Raw genomic sequence first — 23,149 nt, 5'->3', positions numbered from 1 at the left:
TGGGGGAATCGACCATCTTTGGGGGTGCTAGCCTTGAGGCTGAGGCAGGAAGGGTGCTGGACCAGTGTTCACAGCTCACTGTCACCTCCCGAGCCCCGAGGACCTGGTAGGCTTGCCCAGATGAAACAATCCTGGCCCTCTGTCCCACACCCTGACTGACTGGCACATTACCAAGCCTCCTGAGTGACTTCCTAACCCAGCCTGGCTCACGTCAGGCCAGTCGCACAGGCCCAAAACTAGTGTCCAACCTCTTTTATTACAGAAGGTACAATGAAAATGGTGGGCTATCCACTGGCTCCCTGGGGCAGCATGGGCAGTCAGTCCCTTCGAAGGTTCTTGAGTCTCTCCTCCAGGTCTGCGTCTGCGTCCACCAGGGCGGAGGCTGCTGCCTCTGCTTTCTTTCCACTGGCAGCCACACTGAGGGAGCCTCCGGTGGAAGGGAGGTCTGCAGAGAGGGGGGTTTAGGAAGAGCGCCCATGCAGCAGGGAGTAGTGCAGGGAGAAGGAGGTGGTGGCTGGGTCACAGGGTTAACACAGGGCCCAAGGTGTAAACACTCACTTGACAGCTCATCTGTCAGGCTCAACCCCAGTTCATCCAGGACCTGGGCTACAACAGCATCACTAGATAAAGAGAATTCTCATGAGGATCAGGCTCAGATCCAGGCATCCCTCCCCACCCTCCCGCCAGCCGTCTCCGAACCTCTCCTCTTCGTCCTCCTCGTCCCCCATGGCGTCATCGATAGCGTCATTCATCATCTCCTCCTTCATGTCCATGATCTCTGCCTGCCGCTCAAACTCCATCATGATCTTCTGGATCTGGGGCAACTTCAGCTGAAAGGGGGAGGAGGGTGAGTCTGGGCCCAAGGTCAGCAGGGGTGGGGGGGCATGGGGAGAGGCGAACCTGTCTGTTCATGGTGCCCATGGCTTTGGTGACGCCCTTCATAGCTTGTGCCATTGAGTTGTTAGACTTGAGTGTCTGGATCTTGAGGGACACAGCCTGGATGTTGGCCCGCATCAACACAAACTTTCGGACGTACCGCCTGGTGCGCACCAGATCTTTCGCCATGATCCGCACCGCGTCCTGAGGAGGGGACAGGACAGGGAGCGAGCCTTGGGGGTGTGCTCACTGCCACTGCACGTGCCCACTGAGGCCTTCAGGGGCCCTTGGGGACCTGCCCTGGTGCTCACTGCTCCCCCCCGCCCCCATGTGTCTTGGGTCACCACTGCACAGACCCCTCTGTAGGCTTCTCACCTCTCTGGTCCGGGAATCCAGAGGAAAAGTGGGGCCCACCCTTCAGGAATCCTTTTTCCTCCATGTCTAGTCAACACATGTTCCTGAATTTCAGTCCTGGCCAAAGAAAGAGGATCTCCCCCTCCACCTCACACAGGCCCTCACCTCAAGAACCAAATCGTGATTTACATACAAATCACGAGCTCAGCTGTTTCCAAGCTCAGGTGTGACTTCCTCCCCAAAGCTCCTCCTTGCTTTGCCCATCCCAGGAAATTGGCGGCACCTCAAACAAGCTGCTCAGGCCAAAACTCAGCCATCTCCTGCTAGTTGGCCCTCAGGGCAAGTAGATCCCATACCCCATCTATTGAAGTAACTCCTTCAACTCAGCTCTCAGCTCCCACTGTTGCCCACGATTCTAAGTGGTCTGGCATGGGCCACTCTTGAACTTCCTATCACTCCCTCACCAAGCCTCTGCTGTTCTGACACACTTGACACTTCCTGGCTCTTCACAGGGTCACTCAAGGCTCTAATATCAACTCCACAGAGGCAGCAGTTTTGGACTCTGAAACTAAGGAAAGCCCCACTCGAGCCCTTCGTTCCATTTCCCTGGAACACACGTCGGTGTTTTGTCAGCCCCAGGGTCTGACCAAGCGACAGCACCTGGCCCAGAGTCCCAGCCTGTGCCCAATCAAGCTTACCATCTGGCCTTGCTTGGCCATTTTCTTGATGTCCGCGATGATTTTCTTCTCCTGGGTCTCGAGCTTCTGTCGCTCGCGGTCCAGCTCTCGCATGGCCCGGTTCAGGGCGCGCTGGTTCTGCCGCAGCAGCTCCTCTGGCGTCTTGCGCCGCCCAAACAACAGGTCCATGGCCGCAGGAGCCTACCAGTAAGCCTGGGGCTAGCGTGAAACCTGGCTGCAGGGTGGTGTGAGGCACAGCTGGGGTCACATTGTGTATGGGCGGGGACAGACAGGGCTCACAAAACGGAAAAGGGTGAGCAAGGAGAAAACGAATGAATGGAAAGGCGAAAGAGTGGAGCTTGGAGCTTGGGGAGCCCGTCACCCCAGCTCCTCTTACTCCACAGTGCCCCTACGGAGGTTCTGGGCTTCAATCTCCTCCTGACTCTGGGATGAGACCCTAGAATGTCCAATGGAGCTAGGCTGGAGACGACCATGTGTGGATACAGCAGGGGGACGGGCGCGGGGAGAGGGGCTCGGAACCCGGAGCGCCAAGGACAGGTCAGTTGACAGGGTCCCTAACATGAGCTGGAGACCGCAAGTGCTACAGACAGGGTCGATTTGGGGGCTCCGAAGCTGACAGCGCGTGGATGGCATTCAGTTTAGGGCGGGGGTCTTAAATGCTGAGGGAATCTGGCTGCGGAGAATAAGGCTGGGGGGCGCTGGGGACTCCTGTACAGAGGGCGGGATTTTAGGTGATGGGGTGCCTTGTTCACCCAAGAAACGCTTGGGGGCCTTTCGGGGTCTTGAGAACCGAAGGCAAAACAGCAAGGGGACCCAGAAAATAAGGGAGGGTCCCAGGGAGGGGCGAGGCCCTCGAACGCCGCCGCCCACGCGCCCACCCAGGACCCGCGCCCCAGTAGGGGCGACTCACCGGAGTTGGGATGGGGACTCGCTTCCGTTTCCGGGTCACGCTCCTCTCGTTCAGAGCCCTGGAGCGCCCACCAACGACAGCCCCTCGGTTCTGTCGCCTCGGCCGTCACCGCCGTTTCCGGATTAAACCACCTGACGTCACACGCCCCGCTGGCGCCCGGAATGCTGGGCGGGGACAAGAGCGCGCGTGCGCACGCGCCGAGGAACGTGCCGGCCACAAGCGCATGCGCAGCAGCTTCCGTCTCGCTGCCGCAAGCTTGGTATTCCGTAGGTTCAAGTCCAGCCTAAGGGAACGGAGCCCCTGTCCCGTCTTGGGCCCGTGGGCTTGGTGCCCTTTCGGGCCCCTTCCTTCCAGCCACCCGGTGGTCCTGCACCCCACCACGTCACCCACTGTAGAGCCCTGCTCATCCGAGGGACCCAGAACTCGCGCTGATGTTTCCGAACCTCAGGTACCCAGTGGCACCAGGCAGTTTTCCTCATCTGGCAGGAGGGCAGAACAGCAGACGGTGCGGACTTAGTCCCTGTGCCGGCTCACTGGCCGGGAAGCCATTGGTCACTGGATCCTGCCCCTCCCTTGTCCCAGAGTGGGATTCATCTCACCCTGCCCGAGGCCTGGGGCTGGGTTTCCCCCACCAGCACTGCCTCAGGCACCGGGCAGCCTGCTGCACGAGGTGGGGGGGGGGTCCCCTCATACCACCTGTGAACACACAATTCCCACCACTCTTGCTGCAGGAGCCCTGGCGGCCATCACCTGCCCCTCCCACCCCACAAAAGGAAGAGGCGGAGGCCATGCAGTAACATTCCCCTTTAATAGCCTGGTGAGACCTCCAGTGGTGGAGGGGTGGGGTGCCGGGTCCCCAGCCACCCAATCCCCATGGCCACCCACCCCAGAGCCCAGAGTAGGGGGTGGGGCTGGACAGCACCCAGCGGGGGGCTAGACAAGCCAATTCATTTCCCATCGCTGAGCGGGTCGGGGGAGGCAGCGCCGACCTTAATCACATGGTGCTTTAAAAAAAAAAACAACTAGGAGCGGGTAGCAGGGAGGGGTGGCCAGCCAGGGCATGGGATTCCCCCACCGGCCGCCCCATGTCCCCCCACTTGTGGCCCCCAATAAATATCTGCAGGGGACGCCGGGGCTGGTGGCCCTGGCAGGGGTGGGTATGCGCTAGCCCTATTTCAGGCAGCGCTCGAAGTAGGTGGAGCCGATATAGCCACCCCGCATGGAGCGCTGCACATTCTGCTCAAACAGCCTCCGGTTGTTCTGCAGGACCTCGGCGGCTTCCTTGTTCAGTGGGTCTTCAGGGTTGGGCTCCTGTGGCCGGTATGGGGCGGGGGAACGGGGCGGAGGTCAAGAAGCCCAGAAGGCAGAGGGCCAACCTTCCCCAGCTGCCCCCCCACCCCCACCCCTACTCACCAAGAAGAGATACTGCAAGCCATAAATTATGGAGTTTATCGTAAGGACTGGCTTCCAGTCCTCTCTGTGGGCAGAGAGCATCATGATAGGGGCTGGTGAGCGGGCAGCCACCACAGGCCCTGCTGGGACCAGACAGGTCAGGCCCAGGGCATGGGACAGCATGGTCGGGAAATGCTAGCGGGAGGGTGCAGAAAAGCACAGGCCAGGGAGAAAGCCAAGGTCAAGCCATGAGGAAGAAAATGCGGAGCTGAAGAGACAGAGGGACACACAGACCACAAGGGGGAGGGAAGGGAAAGAGACTGACATAGTGCAAGGTCACAAAGGGGGCCTGGCAGGCAGGGCTGGGCAGCGTAGTGGAGGGCCAGTGCCCTCACCTGAGGATGTTGAGGCAGACGTTGCCCTCGAGGTCAATGTTGGGATGATAAACCATCGTCTCGCACTTCACCTTGGGGGGGTCATGCGGGTAACCCTGGCCCACCTGGCTCCAGGAGAAGAGAGGGCAGGTGCATAGGTGCACAGCAGTGCCTGGCTGGGGCCTCAGCTGTTGCTTCCTCAGCCTAGGGAGCCACCCCTGCCCACCTGAGACTCACCTTAAAACTGAACACAAACTTCCCGCTCTTGTAGAAGCCCTGTGAAGGAAGAGGAGAGGAGTCAGAATCCCACTCTGCAAGGCCTGGCAGGTGAACCAGGTATGCCAACTTGAGGTGGTGTCACCTGCTGTGCCTGAGAATCCAGTTAAGCGTGCCCTCACCTCATCAGGACAGATAACCAGCTTGAAGTTGAGGAGGTCGTCTGGATCTGAGAAACTGATGTCACACGTCTTGGGCAGATTCAACTCGTTTATGTCTGGGTTTTCACAGCAGAAAAGGGAAACAGAACGGGAAAGGGAGAGATAGGGGGTGCTCAGAGCAGGTGCCAGCAGAGCCTCCACAGCCTCTCCCAGGACCCCCGGCTCTGTCCTGGGCAGTGGGCCACATCCCCCACCCTCTCCCTGCTCCTTCTGCTTCCCGTCTCCAGGCAGGGTCTCCCGCACCTTTAGAACACCGCAGATGTGCCTGAACTCCTGGCCCAGGGTAAGCTCCAACTCTTCTGAATCCACCGCCCTAAGTCCCCCAGCCCAGCTCCTACATGTTCCCACTCCTATGTTCCCACTCCCACCCCAAGAGCCTCTGACTACCCCAAACCCAGCATCCTGACCGTGACCTCTGCTTTCTAGAGGAGTCTCTACTTGTCTGCCCAGATGCAAGGATCTTATCCCCCTTCCTCACCCTAAATCACCCCCCCCCCAATCCCTGGTCCCCGCTGTCCATACACTCCTCTCTGCTTATCCTAAACTCAGGATCCCATCTGACCTCCAGATCTGTGAGTTCCCAAGCCTCCTACCCGATACTATTCTGACCATGAGATTTCCAGCATCTCTAGCACGATGGTCTAAACCCAACCCTCCTCCTATCTCTATAATCCCTGGCACCCAGTATCCCTCCCTCCTCCTGTCACCCCAAACTGACATGTGATTCCCCCAGACCCACGACACCCAGGCCCCAGAACCTACTTCACCAGGCCTGCCTCTGATTCCCAGTGACTCGAGCGGTAATACATTACATCTCCCACCCCGATCCTCAATCCTCGGCCCCACTGTCCATATCTCCTCTTCCTGTCGTCCAGGTTCCCGTCTGACCCCCAGACTCTCGAGTTCCCGGTCTCCCCCTTCCACTGCCACCCTCAGATTCTCGGTCCCTAGTATCAGACGCCTAGCTTTCCGAATACGCTCAGTGCCCCCTGCTCGGTCCCCCTACCTCCGACCACTTTGGTGATTATATTACCCCACCCCTGGCCCCTCGGCCCCCAGGCCCTGGTCTCCGATCCGCGGCCTCCCCGTTTCTGACACCTTTGACCCCTGGCAGCCGCATTACTCCACACCTGACTCCCGTATCACCCCGAGCCAGGCTCTGACCTCCGACCTCCACTCCCATCCCCCGACTCCCCTTACCCTTCTGGATCCGCAGCTGCGCCGCCGACGCCTTCTTGCTGCTGCCCTTGGTGCCGCCCGCCGACTCCTCCTCCTTCTTCTGCTGCTTCAGCGAGAACAGCTTGATCATCCTGCCGCCGCCGCCGCTGCCGCCGCTGCGGGGCCCGGGACCCCGGCCACCCGGCCCCCCGCCGCCGCCCGCGCCGCCTCCGCCACTCGGACCCGCCGCCGCGGCCTCTTAGGCTGCTGCCGCCGCCCGCCGGGCCTGCCGCGCTGCTCCGCGCCCACCGCGCGGCCCGCGTCGGCTCCCGTAGTCGGCTCCGGCCTGGCCGGGCGCCTCGGGCCCGCTCGGCGGCGCTCGGGCCCGCTCGGCTGTTCTCGGGCTCACTCGGTCCCGCCCCCACCCGCCGCTCCCTCCTCCCCGCCGCCCGCTCCGGCGTCTTCAGGCTCGGCTGCGGACGCGGGGTCCTCAGGCCGTGTCCCTGGGCCTGGTCACTCGCTCTCTTCGCGAGGGCTCTGCGGCTGGAGGCGGAATGGGGAGGCGCGGGCTGCGGTGGCGGTGTACTAGACAGGAGGGCCGGCTTCCGTGGCAGCAGCGGCTTCGGCGCGGAGGTCCGCAACGGCCTCGGGCGCCCCACCGCTTCGGCTATTTCCGTCGCCTGCCCGCTTCGGCTCTTCCCGCCCGGCCTGCGCTATGCGCTTGCGCAGCCGCCGCCACCGCCCCACGTTGCTCCGCGCTGGGACTTGGAGATCGGGCTCCTTCGGCTTGGCTCGGGTATTTCCGTTCGTGCAGGCCGGGCCGGTCATTTCCGGGGACGCCCGCGAGTCCAGGGAGGAGGGGGTGGCGGTGTCGCCGCCATATTTAAGTGGGGCAGATGCGGGCCGCCTCCCTTGCGGGCCCCCGTGCCCACTCGCAGTCGTGCGGACGGCGGCGTAGGGGGGCTAAACGAGGGGCTTGTCCCCAACGGTCACAGACCAACGCAGGGTTAGGGTCAGAGCCTGAGCAAGGCCAGGAGCGTGGCCTAGAGTGCGTGACCCAGAACCTTCGGTGTCCCATCTCAGGCCCAGAGAACCCGCTCGCAGAGAGTCTGGTTGAGGTAAACTAACAAATAAAACGTGTATTGTGTCAGAGGGTAGTATAACACCGTGGACGTTTACACGCGCTCACACACTTGGGCGCAGCCCTCCGCGAGGGTCTAGAATTCCCCCGGCGGCGACCACCGACCTTCCGCCGTCTGCGTGCGCGCGGTGGGCGGAGCCAGCCTCCCCTCCAATCGCAGCTCAGCGCGCCTCGGACGGCGGGAGCAGGCGGCGCGGAGCGGCTCTGCGACTTCAGGCTGTCACCAAGGACACCGTCAGGCGGTGAGCGGCGCCACGAGGGCTGGTCGGGGCGGGGGGCCGGGCCCGCGGGGTGGCCGGGGCTCTGCCCCTCAGCCTTCCCGCGTCCGAATGAGGCTCCTGCCGCACGTCCCATCCCGTCTCTGAGGCGACGTGCCGCCGTCGTCTGGAGCACCGTGGGAGTAGTCTCGGCGGCGCAGTTGGGCCCGCGCTGGTGCTGGGCAGGCTCAGCCCATGGCCGCCTCTTGGTGACCCCGGGCCGATCCTCACCCCCAGAAAGTGACCTCCACCTTTTCGGGCCGTGGCTTGGCGTCCCTGCCGACCCCAGCCTCCCCTTGGGTACCCTCGGTGTCCTTGGGCTCCGTGGTCTCAGATCCCAATCGTGGCTGTGCAGCCGTTCCCTTTCTCCCGCTTGCATTCTCTTTCCGCCATTCCAGAAGCCCCCCTTCAACCCTCTGGTCGTCCTCGCCCCACACTGCCGGCTTCGTTGACTTCTTTGAGAGCTGTGTGCTGGAGAGGTGCTGGGGTGAGGCTGAGCGATCGGAAGCTGCAAGAAACCTCAGGTTTGGGGCCGATGAGATTGCAAACATCCTAGTGTTCTCAGGCCTCAGGCATGACTGGACGCGGAGGACTCTTCCTAACTCAGTTTTCCTCTTTCTCTCTGTTCTCATCCGCTCTACTCTTGGTAATTATTTTTGTACAGGACGTGAGGGTTGATGACCATCCTGCAGTTTCCAACCAAAGTCTCAGGGATGGTTTTTACTGGCCATCCTGGTTCATGTGTCCATCCTCAGGCCAGTTGCTGAGACCCTTCAGCTAAGGTCCCACCTCGGGATAGAGTATTGGTTCCCTGGAGAGGTAACAGTTCAACGGTAGACTCGTGTGATCTTTGACCTTGTGGCCTCCCTACTGTGCAGTGGGGAAGGCTTGATCATGAAACAAAATGCTAAAAAAAGGGGGCCATGGTGTCTGGACTGAGGAGGAGGGGGTGGCCTAAGTGAGGCAGGCGGCTGGGTTGGAGGTGGTGCAGCTAAGCTTGTCACCTTCGTGCTCACTCAAGTGGCAGAGAGGCACAGGTGGTTTGGGTGGTACAGGTGCTTGTGGCCCTTGGGCCTGTCGCCTGTTAGTAGGCAGCACAGGGCTTAACACGTGCAAAGGCCCTGAGGGAAGCTGGGGCCAGTGCTGTGGAAGGACCGGGCAGAGGACTAGGCAGAACCTGATGGGTGAGTTGTGAGGGTGAAAGTGCACCAACGATTGTTAGCCTAGCCTCTGGGTCCTGACACTGGGAAGAAAGGGTCTGTTCAGGGAATGAGGGAGCAGAAGTGGGCAGGGCAGGGAGGCTGAGTGCCGTGGGCCTCCAGGCTGGAGGTGGACGGCTGGAATCAGGTCAGTGCTGATTGGTGGAGACAAGTGGACAGATTCGGGAGGCTGGGGTGCTGATGAGAATAGCTAGATGGATGTGGCATGGGGCAGCCGGCTGGGCTTGGGAGTGGACAGTATGGACTCGGGTACAGACAGTCTGGGGACTGGCTGGCTGGGCACTGTTGTAGCTTTCCTAGAGGACCAGTGCTTAGGTATTCCTCTCCTGGGTTCTTCCTATGGCTCTGGGCAAGTGCTCGTTCTGTCCAGGCCCTCAGTCTTGACGATCTCATGGTAATGCTTGGGTCTTGACCTGTAACCATGTGACTGGATTGCAGAGGTGTCCCTGGCCAGCTGCAGAAATGACCTTTCATGGGTGGCCCTCACGTAGCTGTTCATGTTGACTTCTTCTCAGAGGGCTGTTTTGGGAGGTGGGTCCATGGACTTCTCAAGGATTTGGGTGTGGGGTCCCATCTGGATGTCTCCATGATTTTCACGTTTGTTGTAGTTTTTCCTGTGTGGAATTTCATGTTTTTATGTAGTTGTATCTGCACAGATTTCATGATGAACACAAAGATGACCAAAGATGACTTTTCTTTGTTTCAGATTATAAGTCACACAAGTCATTAAAAAAAAAAAAAAATCCACATTACAGGATTTTATAAAGTTCCGGCAACATTCTTCCAACCTGAGACCACTAGCTATTTGTGTGCCTTCCCTGATCTGATTCTTCAGCCCTTCCCTGTCTTCCTCTTCCCTCTGATTCTACCTATCCCATACCAGGTTTCTCAGAACCCTTTGTGACCAGAGAACTGAGTGCTGTCAAAGGGCCCAGGGGACCCCCCCCCCCAGCCCTGATAGTGCCATACATGAGTGCCCCTGCCTGGGGGAGCGACTGACCTTGCCGGATGTAGTAGATGCCAAGAGTGGCTCTGGTTGTGGCTGGGGCTAGACTAGCAGGGAGGGGGAAGGAGAGGGGTCGAGTTGGGGAGGAAGGGGGGCTGAGGCTGGGGGTGGGCCTTCTCTAGCATGTTGGTAGGAAGCCTCTGGTCCAGGCTGCTTGTCTTTTCCTGATACCAGGGCCCAAGTTTTGTGGGGACCGGGGTGACTCAAAGTGGCAGGTGAAATTCCAGCTACGCTTCTGGAAGGACCGTTCCTGGAACCCTCTAGACCTCTAGACCAAGAGCAGGCTGACACCAGCCTAGGGTGAGGTTTAACTCCCAAGCCAGACCCTGCTGCATGAAGATCCCCTTTTTGGAACTGCCTTTCACCCATGGTCTCTGGTACTTAAGGCATCCAGTTGGGGAGTAGGGGGCCATGTCAAGGCCCCAGCGGTAGGATGGAAGGGGAGGATAGGGCAAAAGCAGCAGTGGCATAGGAAGAGGTGGGAGGGTTCCAGAGGTCCCGCCCTCACGTCTGCAGAACACTGACCTGGAGCTGGCAGTGTCTGTCCACCTTCATGTCAGCAGCTGCTACCAGTGTGTCTTGTGACTAGTTACCAAACACACGTGATGGAGGCCTCCCAGCTGGGGGTGCCCAGGGGTTGTGCCTGGGGCCACGGAAGGAAGAGAACAGCCCACGACGGCACCTCGAGGGCTGGGGGGCCAGCCTGGCCTTGCCGCCAGCTTTGGTTCTCAGACCTGCTGGAGTCTGCGGGAACAGAGGAAAATCTCCTAAGACTGTAGATTCCCACATACAACCTTACAGCTTTTACAGCTAAGGTATGGCTTCCTTGGTTTCATAAACTCAGGCTGGTGGTGGCCTAATGGGCACCCGTTTGATGCTTCAGCACCTGATGATCTTGGCTGGCTGGGAGGGCTGTGCCCTCCAGGTCCTCACCTGGCCGTTGACTTGGCTGGCGGAGATGTGGGTCGAAGGCAAATAGTACAGGACCCCTGCTGTAAGGGGACATCCTGCAGACGTGGGCAGGCCCTGCTGGGGGCCACATCTGCCGGGAGCCCTGGGTCTTGCAGGAGCCATGTGGTTACAGAGAAGGTGGTAGACCTGTATTGTGGGCTGAGAGGGGTCCAGGCAGGTGGGGAGACACTGAGTGGGTGCAGACCCAGACGGAGGGTGTGTGTATTGTTTATTGAGCACCTACTGGGAGCCGGGCCCTAAGAGAGCTGGCTTGTATACACGCGATCACGGGCCTCAGCAGCCCCATGACTTAGGTGTTCCACACACACCCCGCCCCCCAACGGTGGACGACGGTGGGGCCGCGTGCCCCGGCTACTCTGCACTGTGCACCCGCTGGTGCTGAATGAGCTTGGTGCTCTGGTGGAAGCGGCGGCCGCAGTCCTGGCAGGCGAAGGGCTTCTCGCGCCGGTGGGTGCGCTGGTGCTGCGTGAGCGTGGGCCGCTGGCGGAAGGCCTTGCCACACTCGGGGCAGATGTACGGCCGCTCGCCCGTGTGGATGCGCCGGTGCTGAGTGAGGTTGGCGTGCTGCCGGAAGCGCTGGCCGCACTCGGGGCAGGCGAAGGGCCGCTCGCCCGTGTGGATGCGCTGGTGCTCGGTGAGCCGGGAGACCTGCGTGAAGCCTAGGCCGCACTCGCGGCAGCGGTAGGGCTTCTCGCCCGTGTGTGTCCGCTGGTGGCGCGTGAGCTTCAGGCGCTGGGTGAAGCGCTGGCCGCACTCGGGGCAGGAGAAGGGCTTCTCGCCCGTGTGCACGCGCAGGTGCTGCGTGAGCGTGGGCCGCTGGCGGAAGGCCTTGCCGCACTCGGTGCAGGCGAAGGGCCGCTCGCCCGTGTGGATGCGCTGGTGCTGCGTGAGGTTGGAGCGCTGGCGGAAGCTCTGGCCGCACTCGGCGCACCGGAAGGGCCGTTCGCCACTGTGCACGCGCCGGTGCTGCAGTAGCACCGCGCGGCGGCCGAAGCGCTCGCCGCACTCGGCGCAGCCGAAGCACTTGTCGCCCGTGTGCACCGCCTGGTGCTCCAGCAGCACGGCGCGCCGCGCAAAGCTCTGGCGGCACTCGCTGCACGGGAAGGGGCCGGGGGGCTCGGGCGCGCCGGGAGGGGCGGGGGGCGCGGCGCTGGGGCCCGGTGGGTCGCCGTGGATGCGCTGGTGCTGCAGCAGGTTGGAGCGCTGGCGGAAGCTCTGGCCGCACTCGGCGCAGTGAAAGGGCTGCTCGCCCGTGTGCACGCGCCGGTGCTCCTCCAGGCGTGCGCTGCGGACGAAGCCCTGACCGCAGTCGGCGCACACGAAGGGCCGCTCCTCCGTGTGCGTGAGCTGGTGGCGCAGCAGGTGTGAGCTGCGGCTGAAGCTGCGGCCGCACTCGCCGCACACGAAGGGCCGCTCCCCGGTGTGGATCTTCTGGTGCCGCAGCAGGTTGCTGCGCTGGCTGAACACCTTCCCGCACACATCGCAGCGGCCCCCTCGCTCAGCTCCGGCACCTGTGCCGGGGCGCCCCCGAGCCCGGCTGCGACCCCTCGGGGCACGCCAGCTCGCTGCGGCCAGCCCGCGGCCCAGGCCCTGGCGGGCATCCTCCGTAGGGTCCGGCTCACCTCCCAGGTTGCTGGCGAGCACTAGCGCGTGTGAAAAGCCACCTTCGCAGGAGGCTGACTCGAGTCGGCCTGTGAGGCTGGCCACCCCAAGGTCCCAGGGCAGGTGGACGAGCGGGCTCACGATGTCTGGGTCCACAGAGACGCTGTCCATCTGGAGTGTAAACCCTGCATTGCACAAGGGGATCCACTCATTCATGACAGAGAACCCGCAGGTGCCCAGAGACACTCGAGCCCTGGGGAAAGGGTGTGAAATGGAGCAACCTAAAACTGACGAAGGAGGCAGACAGAAGTCACCTGGGCAGGGGCAGGGGTTCTATCTGAGCAGGCTTCCGAAGGCAGTAACGATGGGACAGACAGGTGGAAGACTGAAAACTGGGGACGGGCTTTCCAGGTGTGACGTAAGTTTGCAAAACTGCCTTTCTGGAAGGGCTGTAGTGCAAAGGTGGCCCTTGCACTGGGCAGGTGGGTGATGTTGGTTTCCCACAGATGCAGAGAAGTGGGTGGGTTTGAGGGAGGCTGGAAGTGGAGCGAACAGGCCGGAAATGCAGGCACCAGGACTTCTGTCTGCTGTGCCGTGCCTATGATGCCCGCGGGACTCCCGAGGCACCGCTGAGACCCTGTGCAGCCACTGGGGCACAGGAGTCTGGCCCCGTCTATAGGGAAGTGTGGACATGGTGCTGTGGCATTTACAGGGCGCATGGAGTCCTGGGCCTGCCTGTGATCAGACAGGGGTGGGCGTCTGGCTCAAAGGAGCAGGTTCCAGCCAGGCTGTGAGCACTCCACCCTTAGATGCTGGAGGAGGGAGGAGATGTGAGCATGGTACGGAGGAGGAGGGCGTTACATCAGGGACACAGAGAGAAGAGCAGGGGCTTCAGGGATGACAGAAAATCTATAAGCTGCCAAGGAAATCGCAGATAAATTATACTGCATCAAAGGAAATCATTTGTGCTCAGCAAAACCCCTCAAGAGTCAAAAGATGAATGACAAGCTGAGAAACCCTCCAGAGTCAAGGGACTAATTAACCAAAGTAAGAGCAGCAATCAGTCAACAGGAAAGAATGTGGGCAGAAGACTAGAAAAGGAAAGGAGGTGTCACTGATGCTTAAATTCCCTAAAACATGCTTAGTTCCCCCCATAAGAAAACTGCACGTTAGGGCCATACTCGTCTGCCGTTCCACACCCTCACTCCAGAACCCAAGTGTTTGTCTGCATTGCTGGTGAGCACAGACAGAAGCTGGTGTTGCCAAGTACATCAAATGATAAATTTCCTGTAGGCTAATCCAACAATTCCACTTCTAAGTACTTCTCCACCAGTTGTGTTCCTCCCTGTGTGAAATGACCTGTATAGGAGGGTTCTCAGTTCTAACTGAAAAAGAACTCAAAAGAGTGTCAGTGGGAGCCTGGATGGGTGAACAGGTGTGTCGTGGGGAGCTGTCCCAAGGGGAGGGCGCTCGCTGCTGTGTGTTCAAGCGGGAAGATGCACGAAAAATGTCAGGCTGGGAACAGGGTGAAGATTAAGCCTCCATGTGTGTTTTAAAGACGGCAAATGAGTCTGCATCCATATTTGTGTTTGCTTTCCTGTGCACAGAAGCTTTCTGTCAGTTCAGTTCAGTTGCTCAGTCGTGTCTGACTCTTTGCGACCTCATGAATCGCAGCCAGGCCTCCCTGTCCATCACCAACTCCCTCCTGGAGTCTACCCAAACCCCTGTCCATCAAGTCAGTGATGCCATCCAACCATCTCATCCTCTGTCGTCCCCTTCTCCTCCTGCCCTCAATCTTTCCCAGCATCAGGGTCTTTTCCAGTGAGTCAACTCTTCACATGAGGTGGCCAAAGTATTGGAGTTTCAGCTTCAACATCAGTCCTTCCAATGAGCACCCAGGACTGATCTCCTTTAGGATGGACTGGTTGGATCTCCTTGCAGTCCAAGGGACTCTCAAGAGACTTCTTCAACACCACAGTTCAAAAGCATCAATTCTGCGGCGCTCAGCTTTCTTCACTGTCCAACTCTCACATCCATACGTGACCACAGGAAAAACCATAGCCTTGACTAGACAGACCTTTGTTTGCAAAGTAATGTCTCTGCTTTTAAATATGCCATCTAGGTTGGTCATAACCTTCCTTCCAAGGAGTAAGCATCTTTTAATTTCATGGCTGCAATCACCATCAGCAGTGATTTTGGAGCCCCCCAAAATAAAGTCTTGACACTGTTTCCACTGTTTCCCCATCTATTTCCCATGAAGTGATGGGACCAGATGCCATGATCTTCGTTTTCTGAATGTTGAGCTTTAAGCCAACTTTTTCACTCTCCTCTTTCACTTTCATCAAGAGGCTCTTTAGTTCATCTTCCCTTTCTGCCATAAGGGTGGTGTCATCCGCAAATCTGAGGTTATTGATGTTTCTCCCAGCAATCTTGATTCCAGCTTGTGTTTCTTCCAGCCCAGCGTTTCTCATGATGTACTCTGCACATAAGTTAAATAAGCAGGGTGACAATATACAGCCTTGACGTACTCCTTTTCCTATTTGGAACCAGTCTGTTGTTCCATGTCCAGTTCTAACTGTTGCTTCCTGACCTGCATACAGGTTTCTCAAGAGACAGGTCACATGGTCTGGTATTCCCATCTCTTTCCGAATTTTCCACAGTTTATTGTGATCCACACAGTCAAAGGCTTTGGCATAGTCAATAAAGCAGAAATAGATGTTTTTCTGGAACTCTCTTGCTTTGTCGATGATCCAGCGGATGTTGGCAATTTGATCTCTGGTTCCTCTGCCTTTTCTAAAACCAGCTTGAACATCTGGAAGTTCACGGTTCACATATTGCTGAAGCCTGGCTTGGAGAATTTTGAGCATTACTTTACTAGCGTGTGAGATGAGTGCAGTTGTGCTTTAGTTTGAGCATTCTTTGGCATTGCCTTTCTTTGGGATTGGAATGAAAACTGATCTTTTCCAGTCCTGTGACCACTGCTGAGTTTTCCAGATTTGCTGGCATATCGAGTGCAGCACTTTCACAGCATCACCTTTCAGGATTTGAAATAACTCAACTGGAATTCCATCACCTCCACTAGCTTTGTTCGTAGTGATGCTTTCTAAGGCCCATTTGATTTCACATTCCAGGATGTCTGGCTCTAGGTGAGTGATCACACCATCGTGATTATCTGGGTCGTGAAGATCTTTTTTGTACAGTTCTTCTGTGTCTTCTTGCCACCTCTTCTTAATATCTTCTGCTTCTGTTAGGTCCATACCATTTCTGTCCTTTATCGAGCCCATCTTTGCATGAAATGTTCCCTTGGTATCTCTAATTTCCTTGAAGAGATCTCTAGTCTTTCCTAATCTGTTGTTTTCCTCTATTTCTTTGCATTGATCGCTGAGGAAGGCTTTTCTTGTCTCTCCTTGCTATTCTCTGGAACTCTGCATTCAGATGGGAATATCTTTCCTTTTCTCCTTTGCTTTTTGCTTCTCTTCTTTTCCCAGCTATTTGTAAGGCCTCCTCAGACAGCCATTTTGCTTTTTTGTAAGTCCACACAAAAGACCGGTGCTGCTGGCTGTTGGGGTGCAGAACCTTGTGATTCAAGCAGGGAAGGGGCGCTTCGCTGTATATGCCCTCGGGCCTTTTGAATTTTCTAACGTGAATGCTATCTATTCAGAATGTTCACTGATGAAAATACTGGCTGCACAGACGTTCGGTGGAGGGAAAGGGGAGCAGCCAGGACACCTGGTTCGAAGCCCAAGGTGGCTGAGGGAACCTGTATTTGAAGCAGGGGCCGTGGTTGTCTGTGGGCGAGCGCAGCCCGAGGAAAGAACGGGGCTGCAGAGAAGGGACCCACGGAGGAGCCGTAGGTGGAGCCGCCAGTGTGGCTGGAGAAATCGGAGACTGCGCTGTACTGAGAGGCAGGGGGCGCTAGCTGCCCTGCAGGGCCCTTAGCTGAAGGCTGAGACAGCGGAAGGGGCGGCTGCCAGACCTCCTCTCAGCTTCAGTATGCAGCGCTGACAGAGAGTATGAGAAGCACTTGAAAAATACCTGGGGCAGCTCCAAAGCAAGAAAGGACCGTCCAGAGCTTGTGCACCGTGCTCGAAAGTGCTAAGGCTGTAGAGACGGGGGTGGGGGGGCGCCGAGGCCAGGCTCCACCGTGAAGCTGGGGGTTGAAGACTTGGCCTGGGTGAGCCAGTCCACCCACAGACCTTTGGTGTGGGTGAGCCTGCAGAGGGATCTCCACTGAACGGTTGGGGGCCCAGGTAAGCCTTCCAGTTCAGAGTCACGATGGACTCTGTGGCAGCCTGTCACCCAGGATGACGCTTAGTGCAGGGACAGAAGGGGAGCTCCCCGAGCCGTGAAGGGCAGGCTGTTAGCAGCGCAACCAGCGGGAGCGCTGGCACCTCAGGAAACCAAGCTAGCTAACACATCCAGAAATAACATCAGGTGTGTCCAGGTTCTCAAAGGATGGGTCAGCATCCATGAAGAAAGAATGAGTTTGGGCCCTTTATTGATAAAAACAGCAAATGGGGACTTCTGGGTAATAATAGTATCTATTTAAATTGGTTTCTTGTGAAACAGCATTAAAAACCTCCATAAAGGTTTTGTTTGGGTTTGTTTTCCTCAAGGTATAAAATCCACAAAGATGAAACGGAAAGCAAACAAAGCAACCCCTGCTGATTTCTCCTCCGGATGGCAGACCGCGCCGACAGTGACTGCGCAGCAGCGGGGAAAACGGGAAGAAATCCACCTGCTTGATCTCAAAGGCTCGAAAAGTTCAGGATTCGGAAGAACCAGGTCCCTCTGGCCATGCAGGTACAGGGGCAGGGACACGAGGCGGGCGGGGGAAGCTGACTCAAGCTGAAGCTGGGCTACCTCAGGGAACAGCGCTGGGCCCTCTCTGCACACAATTCTGAGGAAATGGAGGATGCGGGCAGGCACTGCAGTAGCTCTGATTTCTGGATCTCTTCTCCCGTCCCGGCAAAAGGCTGGGTTGAGGGTGTCTGCCAACACTGAGGAAGTCGAGGGGGTAAGTGAAGCCACCCAGGGGACTGAGATGCCAACCTGTCTCCCAGACGGGATGCAGGCAAGAGGCTAGACATGCCTTCTTAGGACACTCAGAGGAAAGAACTGAAGACCCTCACAGCAAGGGCGCCCACCTTGGCGCAGCCCAGCCAGGGTGCCCTATGACTCCTTCAGTGGCATCCATGGTTGCCCCACCCACCCACTCATGTCTCCCAAGAAGTGGGTCTCTGTGGGGAGCAAACGCTTCATCTCTCCCAGCTGCCCTCTCTCACCTGCCAGAGAGGTCACAGAGCACACTGGGAGAAAGCCTGAAGACAAGTCATCATTCGTGGGGCTCCAGAATCACTGCGGATGGTGACTGCAGCCGTGAGATTAACACACAGTTGCTCCTTGGAAGGAAAGCTATGAAAAACCGAGACAGCGTATTAAAAAGCAGAGATACCACTTCGCTGACAAAGGTCCATCTAGTCAAAGCTATGGGTTTTCCAATAGTCATGTATGGATGTGAGAGTTGGAATGTAAAGAAGGCTGAGCACTGAACAATTGATGCTTTTGAACTGTGGTGTTGGAGAAGACTCTTGGAGAGTCCCTGGGACTGCAAGGATCCGACCAGTCCATCCTACAGGAGATCAGTCCTGAATACTCACTGGAAGGACTGAGGCTGAAACTGAAGTTCCAATACTCTGGCCACCTGATTCGAAGAACTGACTCATTGGAAAAGACCCTGATGCTGGGAAAGATTGAAGGCGGGAGGAGAAGGGGATGACAGAGGATGAGATGGCTGGATGGCATCACTGACTGAATGGACATGAATTTGTGCAAACTCCTGGAGATAGTGAAGGACAGGAAAGCCTGGCGTGCTTCAGTCCATGAGGTTGAGAAGTCAGACACAACTTAGCGACTGAACAACAACAAATTATTATCCTCAGAGAAATAATGAAAGATGTTACAACTGTAAGAACAGAAAGTGGTTTAAGTAAGTATTCAGGGAAAGAAGACACTGGTGGGAACTGAAACTCTACTAGCAGATGTGAAAATCTCAAAAGGAGGATCTGGAGGATATACGAAGACATTTTCTGGAAGATAGAGCAGAAAGAAAGGGATGGGAAATTGCAGAGAACAGAACACTGGAGCATTTGTCCTAGAGTCCAAGAACCGAGTAACAGGCATTCTAGAAACAAGAGAACAGAACAATGCAGGGGAAGGAACTCAGAGAAACAATTCAAGCCAGCTTCCCACAATTGAGAAATTGAATTTAAAGTTAAACAGGCTCACCAACAGTGGTGATAAAAAATGTTTTGACCCAGTTTCACAGCAGTTAAGAAAAAAATGTTTGGAGACGGAGTCAATAAAAAGAACTCTTCATCCAGCCCAAATTCAGTGTAATGTGGAGTGTTAGACGAATATGTTAGATATGTTAACACCTCTCAGAACTTTACCTCCCACTCCAGAGTTCACAGGAAGGTCCACCAGAACTCAGGAGTAAATCCAGAAGTGGAGGGGCCCAGGAAATGGGGATGAAGACGAAATGGGGCCTGGACGATTGTGGGCCATCGCAGGCGTGTGACTGAGGTGGGCCGCACAGGGCGTCTGGCCTGAGAGCCTGGGCGGTTGAGTGGGACACTGCGCTGCCTGCCCAGTCCCCACCTGTGTGAAGGCCTCTCCTGTCTGTCCACCCTGCTGACCTGCTGTCCAGTCAGTGGGACGCAGGCCTGGAACCTGGGGGCCATCCAGGATGCCAGGGCTGGGAGAGGAGGTGGGGAACATGAGTCCTGCTCTCAGGAGGGTTTATAGGGCTGGGAGGTTAATGGAGGGCTTGGTTTTGGAGGGCAGGAGATGCTGAAGCAGGCTGACCACTGCAGGGGCTGCCCAGGCAATGCGGGCGCGTAGGTGACGCTGGAGGAAGGGGGCCCTGCCCTGTGTTACTCACCTGGGGAGAAGGGGCCCCCAGCCTCGTCCTGCCGTCGGGCCCCGTGGCGCTGCCTCCAGGAGGAACCCTCAGGCCCAGGCTCACTATGGAGGGAGGCCTGGTCCAGCAGCACGCCCCAGTCCTGAAACCACAGCGGTCACTGCTTGTCTGTGTGGGCAGGCCCACCCAGCCCTGGGGTGGCTGGGCTCCCAGAGCAGAGACTCACCTGGGCCTGGTCGGGGAGCAGAGTGAAAGGGGTCCCCTGCGGGTTGCTTAGAGGCAGAGGATGCAGCGGCTCTGGAGAAGGAGGGTGTGGTCAGGAAGCTCCAGGGTGCCCCACCCTGCTGCCCTCCTCAGTGCGTTGCCAGGTGCCGGGATCCGGTGGAGTGGGACCTGGGGCTGGCGTGTCAAGGGGCTCTTGGGGTCACACAGGAACGCGGTGTGGGGACGTGTCTGGCACCTGCCTGGGAGGCGGAGGAGAGAAGGGCCCCCCCCCAGCACTTGGGCCCCCCCCCAATGCTCCAGTCTGCTATCTGGTCTGCAGCAGTTGGCTAATGCCCCCCTCCCCCCGGCGGATCTCCTTGGGGAGAGGACTCCTGTCTCCCACACACGGAAACCCCAGCAGCCAGCGCCATGTTGACTGAGGACATGGAAGTAACCACAGCTGTGGCAGGCTTGGCCCACAGGGGAGAATGGCCACCACTGGCTGGGCAGGATGCGGGGGCCGCTGAAGCAGTGGGCACACTGCCTGCCCTTACCTGGCTCCTCGGTAACCCCAGACTCCTCTTTCACCCGCAGGCCCAGTGCCGACTGCTCTGTGGCCGGAGGAGGCATCTCCAGCCCAGGTTCTGGAGTCTCAGGTGTGGGCTGAGGGAGGGCTTGGAAGTCGGGGGGCTCCGTCCTCTCCGAGAGCACCTCCTGACCTTGCACCTGGACCGTGACCTGGGCAGGTGCCCCACCGTCAGGAGCTCAGGTAGAGAGCTCCCTGGCCTCCACCCTCTGGGGATCCCAGGAGTCCTGACTCGGCCTCTGAGGACCCACATCCCCCAGAGACTGACAAGGAGGGCAGGGGTGCCCTGCAGTTCCTCTTCTCTGCCAACACCGCCCACCTCCCTCCCCACCCTGCGGCCTGAGTCGTAACTCCAGCTGATGGAGGGCTGGCCTCGGAACCGCGGCTGCCCTGGCACAGGGTCTGCTGCAGGTGACCACTTGCAGACCGCGGGGGACTAGCGTCCTGCTGAGCAGGGCGCCGCCAGGATGAGGCGGAGACCGTACTGTCCCCACCCCGACCCCAGGCCGCTGACTCACCCATCTGCGGGGCCCTCCTGGCTCCCGGCGGAGGCCCTCCACCAGGACCGCGGCCTCCTCAGGGCTGCCTGGGTGTTGTCCCCGCACGCGGGCCTGGATCTCGGGGGGCAGCACGCCCAGGAACTGCTCCAGCACCAGCAGCTCCAGCATCTGCTCCTTGGAGTGCGCCTCGGGCCGCAGCCACTGGCGGCACAGCTCCCGCAGCCGGGCCAGCGCCTCGCCGGGCCCCGCGGCCTCCTCATAGCGGAAGCGCCGGAAGCGCTGCCGTGCCGCCTCTGGGCCCGGATCCCAGGCGGCGGCTTCGCCCTCCTCCTCAGAGTCCTCCAGCTTCACCGTGACGGGCCCCTCTTCTAGGGATGCGCGGCCCGGGAAGCCCAAAGCCGCTGGCCTCATCGGGAAGACCAGGCTGGGGCTCTTAAGGCCAGTGTCCACCCTCAGGGAGGAGCGCGAGGAGGCTCCTGCGATGGGGACAGTGGTGGCGAAGGCTTACTGAGCGCTGGCCTGGGCGTGCTGCTCAGGCCCGAGGCTGCTGCGTGGGGCCGGCCAGCCCTCGCAGAACCCCTCTAGCTGGGCTTGTGCAGTCTCTGGTAACCCCCTGTTGCTGGGCTGTTTCTCAGGCCCAGAAGGCACCTCCTCTGCCAGCTAAACCCCACCCGTCTACACGCACTGCCTGAGCGTGTGCCCTCTCCCTGCAAGAGAGACACCTATACCTACCACACCTGCCGCTGGGCGGCCGCACCGCCGCCACCCGGCCCCCGCCAGCGCCGGCCCATCACTGCGCCATCCGTTCTCTTGCGTGTGCCCCCCAGCGTGGTTTCACAGGGCAGCCCCCCTCCAGCGGCCCCAGCCCACACCTGTGCGAGGCCCACTGTAGGGCACAGCACTCTGACGCCATCCCCCCCTCACCCAGCCCCCTTTTCTGAGCCCCATTATCTCCTCGACCTCCTGACTCAGGTTGGGGTAGCGGGTGATGGCGTTTCAGAGAGGGGTGCCAGGGGCCCCAGACCGCTGGCCTCGGAGCCTGCGAGGAGACCCGGAGATCCTGACCCAGGCTATTTGCCACGTAATCCTGCCATGTCGCTGTGCCACTGTGAACCTCTGCTCCCCATCTGCAAACGGGGGCAAAGCCCGCTCCCCTCGCTCTGCTCTTGCAGCTGGAGGTACGGTGCGGGCTTTGGGAAGAAACCGGAGTTTATTACGTTCGATTTCGAGGCCGCCTGATCCCGTGAGTCTGACCTTGGCTCCTCAAGGCTCCAAGTCGGCCTGAAACCCCAAGGGAAGGCTGGGCCTTTGCGACCCTGCCGAGCTTCCCAAACTACATCGACCAGCAGCCCGGGCGGGCGACTCTTGCCTCAGGGAGCCAGGGCAGATCCGGGTGCCGCCATGGCAACGGGGCGGGGACTCCAGGCTCTGTCGCCGTGGCAACCCGCGGTGATTGCCGCGTCGCGTGCGACAACCCCGGGCCCGTCCGCAGGGAGGGCTAGGCCCCTGCCCCGCGCCCCGCAGTCCCGCAGAGCTGCCGTCCTGGTCCCTGCCCAAACCTTCCCAGCCGAGGGGCCCCCGCCCTCACCTCGGCGCTCAGCGGGCTGCTCCGCTCTCCCGAGCATGCGCACTCGCCGGCCTCCGCTCCCGGCCAGACTATAGCTCCCAGAATGCTCCGCGCAGCAGCGCGAGCGACGCCTCGCGCCCTCCCTCCCCCTCCCCGCCTCAGTTTCCACGCTGCTCCCGCTGTGGTGCTGGGCAGTGTTTTCCCGGACGGTCGGGCCACGCTCGGGGCCGTGTCTCCCCGCTCTCCCAGCCTCACTTCCAAGGCGTCCCGGCACCCGTCAACGAGAGCAAGCTTCTCGGGGAAATGCGCCCAGCACCGCCTTCCGGGCAGCGCCTGCCCCCCAGCAAGTCTCCCTGAATTCTCTACGGGGCTTCCGGGAGTTAGGGCTCTGCACCAATCACGGCCCTCGCCAGGACGCCCTCAGCCCCCGTCTCCATGGCAACTCCCTGCCGAGACTGGGTCCTCCGCCCTGGGGACCGCAAGCGAGCCTCCCATTTTCGCCCCGCAGACAGCCGGGGCCCCGGGCCCGCGCCTGAGCGGTGTGGTCGGTTGGCCTTCCGCGCGCGTGCGCGGCCCGTTGACACTCTTTTGTTGTCATCGGCGGTAGGCGGGCCCCCGGGCGTCTCCACGGTAACCGGTGGGCTGAGCAGGTGGTTTCCAGGGCAACCCTGTGTACCGGCTGGTGTCTGAGAGGATGGGAGAGGTGGGGTGAGGGTAGAGATGCTGAGCGAGCGAGACAGCGAGGAGAGAGTGAAAGTAAGTGAACACATAGTGACAGAGACACAGGCAGGACAGACAGCAGAGAGGGCTTTCTACTCTCAGAGACCTAGATCAGAGAGTCAGGGCTGGTCAGACACGTGTGTCAGAACAGTTAACAAGAGGGAGAGAAATCAGGGCCGGGATGGAGAGGAAAGGAGAGACAAAGGGAGAATCGATTTACAGCGAGACATGCAAGTCGCGAGATTCAAGGGAC

General features: G+C 59.3%; 3 protein-coding genes across 4 annotated transcripts; all 3 read right to left on the bottom strand.

The window, feature by feature from the left end:
• Positions 1-237: 237 nt before the first annotated feature.
• On the bottom strand, positions 238-2,948 carry CHMP2A (charged multivesicular body protein 2A). 2 transcript variants are annotated; one of them, XM_081512125.1, is made up of 6 exons: positions 2,839-2,948; positions 1,929-2,142; positions 901-1,080; positions 700-830; positions 559-620; positions 238-445 (listed from the first exon to the last, which is right to left on the bottom strand). In XM_081512125.1, exons 2-6 carry the CDS (start codon positions 2,094-2,096, stop codon positions 318-320), a joined length of 669 nt encoding a protein of 222 aa, XP_081368251.1. In that variant the 5' UTR covers positions 2,097-2,142; positions 2,839-2,948; the 3' UTR covers positions 238-317. The 2 variants fall into 2 exon arrangements, with proteins under 2 accessions (XP_081368251.1, XP_081368252.1); XM_081512126.1 differs by having other exon boundaries at positions 1,929-2,108.
• A 679-nt stretch (positions 2,949-3,627) lies between these two features.
• UBE2M (ubiquitin conjugating enzyme E2 M) lies at positions 3,628-6,518 on the bottom strand. Its single transcript, XM_081512130.1, has 6 exons — positions 6,242-6,518; positions 5,003-5,097; positions 4,842-4,880; positions 4,626-4,729; positions 4,252-4,315; positions 3,628-4,149 (listed from the first exon to the last, which is right to left on the bottom strand). Exons 1-6 carry the CDS (start codon positions 6,348-6,350, stop codon positions 4,009-4,011), a joined length of 552 nt encoding a protein of 183 aa, XP_081368256.1. The 5' UTR covers positions 6,351-6,518; the 3' UTR covers positions 3,628-4,008.
• A 4,468-nt stretch (positions 6,519-10,986) lies between these two features.
• MZF1 (myeloid zinc finger 1) lies at positions 10,987-22,238 on the bottom strand. Its single transcript, XM_081512058.1, has 6 exons — positions 22,198-22,238; positions 20,628-21,085; positions 20,078-20,261; positions 19,546-19,616; positions 19,341-19,461; positions 10,987-12,582 (listed from the first exon to the last, which is right to left on the bottom strand). Exons 1-6 carry the CDS (start codon positions 22,232-22,234, stop codon positions 11,147-11,149), a joined length of 2,307 nt encoding a protein of 768 aa, XP_081368184.1. The 5' UTR covers positions 22,235-22,238; the 3' UTR covers positions 10,987-11,146.
• Positions 22,239-23,149: the final 911 nt, after the last annotated feature.

This window comes from Giraffa tippelskirchi, chromosome 7 (genome assembly GCF_054371585.1).
Source record: "Giraffa tippelskirchi isolate mGirTip1 chromosome 7, T2T-mGirTip1v1.2.pri, whole genome shotgun sequence".
NCBI lineage: Eukaryota > Metazoa > Chordata > Mammalia > Artiodactyla > Giraffidae > Giraffa > Giraffa tippelskirchi.
The sequence above is the reverse complement of the archived record's forward strand: the minus strand, read 5'-3'. Positions and strand labels throughout refer to the sequence as shown.

What these genes read in the sequence shown, in the direction of transcription:
- MZF1 (XM_081512058.1), bottom strand. Translation starts at nt 22,234, where the DNA reads ATGCTCGGGAGAGCGGAGCAGCCCGCTGAGCGCCGAG. An exon ending in CAGGAGGGCCCCGCAGATGG is followed by an intron (nt 20,262 to 20,627) that starts GTGAGTCAGCGG and finishes GCACCTGCCCAG; the next exon opens with GTCACGGTCCAGGTGCAAGG. An exon ending in TGGGGTTACCGAGGAGCCAG is followed by an intron (nt 19,617 to 20,077) that starts GTAAGGGCAGGC and finishes CTCCTTCTCCAG; the next exon opens with AGCCGCTGCATCCTCTGCCT.
- CHMP2A (XM_081512125.1), bottom strand. Translation starts at nt 2,096, where the DNA reads ATGGACCTGTTGTTTGGGCGGCGCAAGACGCCAGAGGAGCTGCTGCGG. An exon ending in TGGCCAAGCAAGGCCAGATG is followed by an intron (nt 1,081 to 1,928) that starts GTAAGCTTGATT and finishes TCCCCTCCTCAG; the next exon opens with GACGCGGTGCGGATCATGGC. An exon ending in CCTGACAGATGAGCTGTCAA is followed by an intron (nt 446 to 558) that starts GTGAGTGTTTAC and finishes CCCTCTCTGCAG; the next exon opens with ACCTCCCTTCCACCGGAGGC.
- UBE2M (XM_081512130.1), bottom strand. Translation starts at nt 6,350, where the DNA reads ATGATCAAGCTGTTCTCGCTGAAGCAGCAGAAGAAGGAGGAGGAGTCG. An exon ending in TGGTTATCTGTCCTGATGAG is followed by an intron (nt 4,881 to 5,002) that starts GTGAGGGCACGC and finishes CTTCCTTCACAG; the next exon opens with GGCTTCTACAAGAGCGGGAA. An exon ending in GTCTGCCTCAACATCCTCAG is followed by an intron (nt 4,316 to 4,625) that starts GTGAGGGCACTG and finishes CTCTGCCCACAG; the next exon opens with AGAGGACTGGAAGCCAGTCC.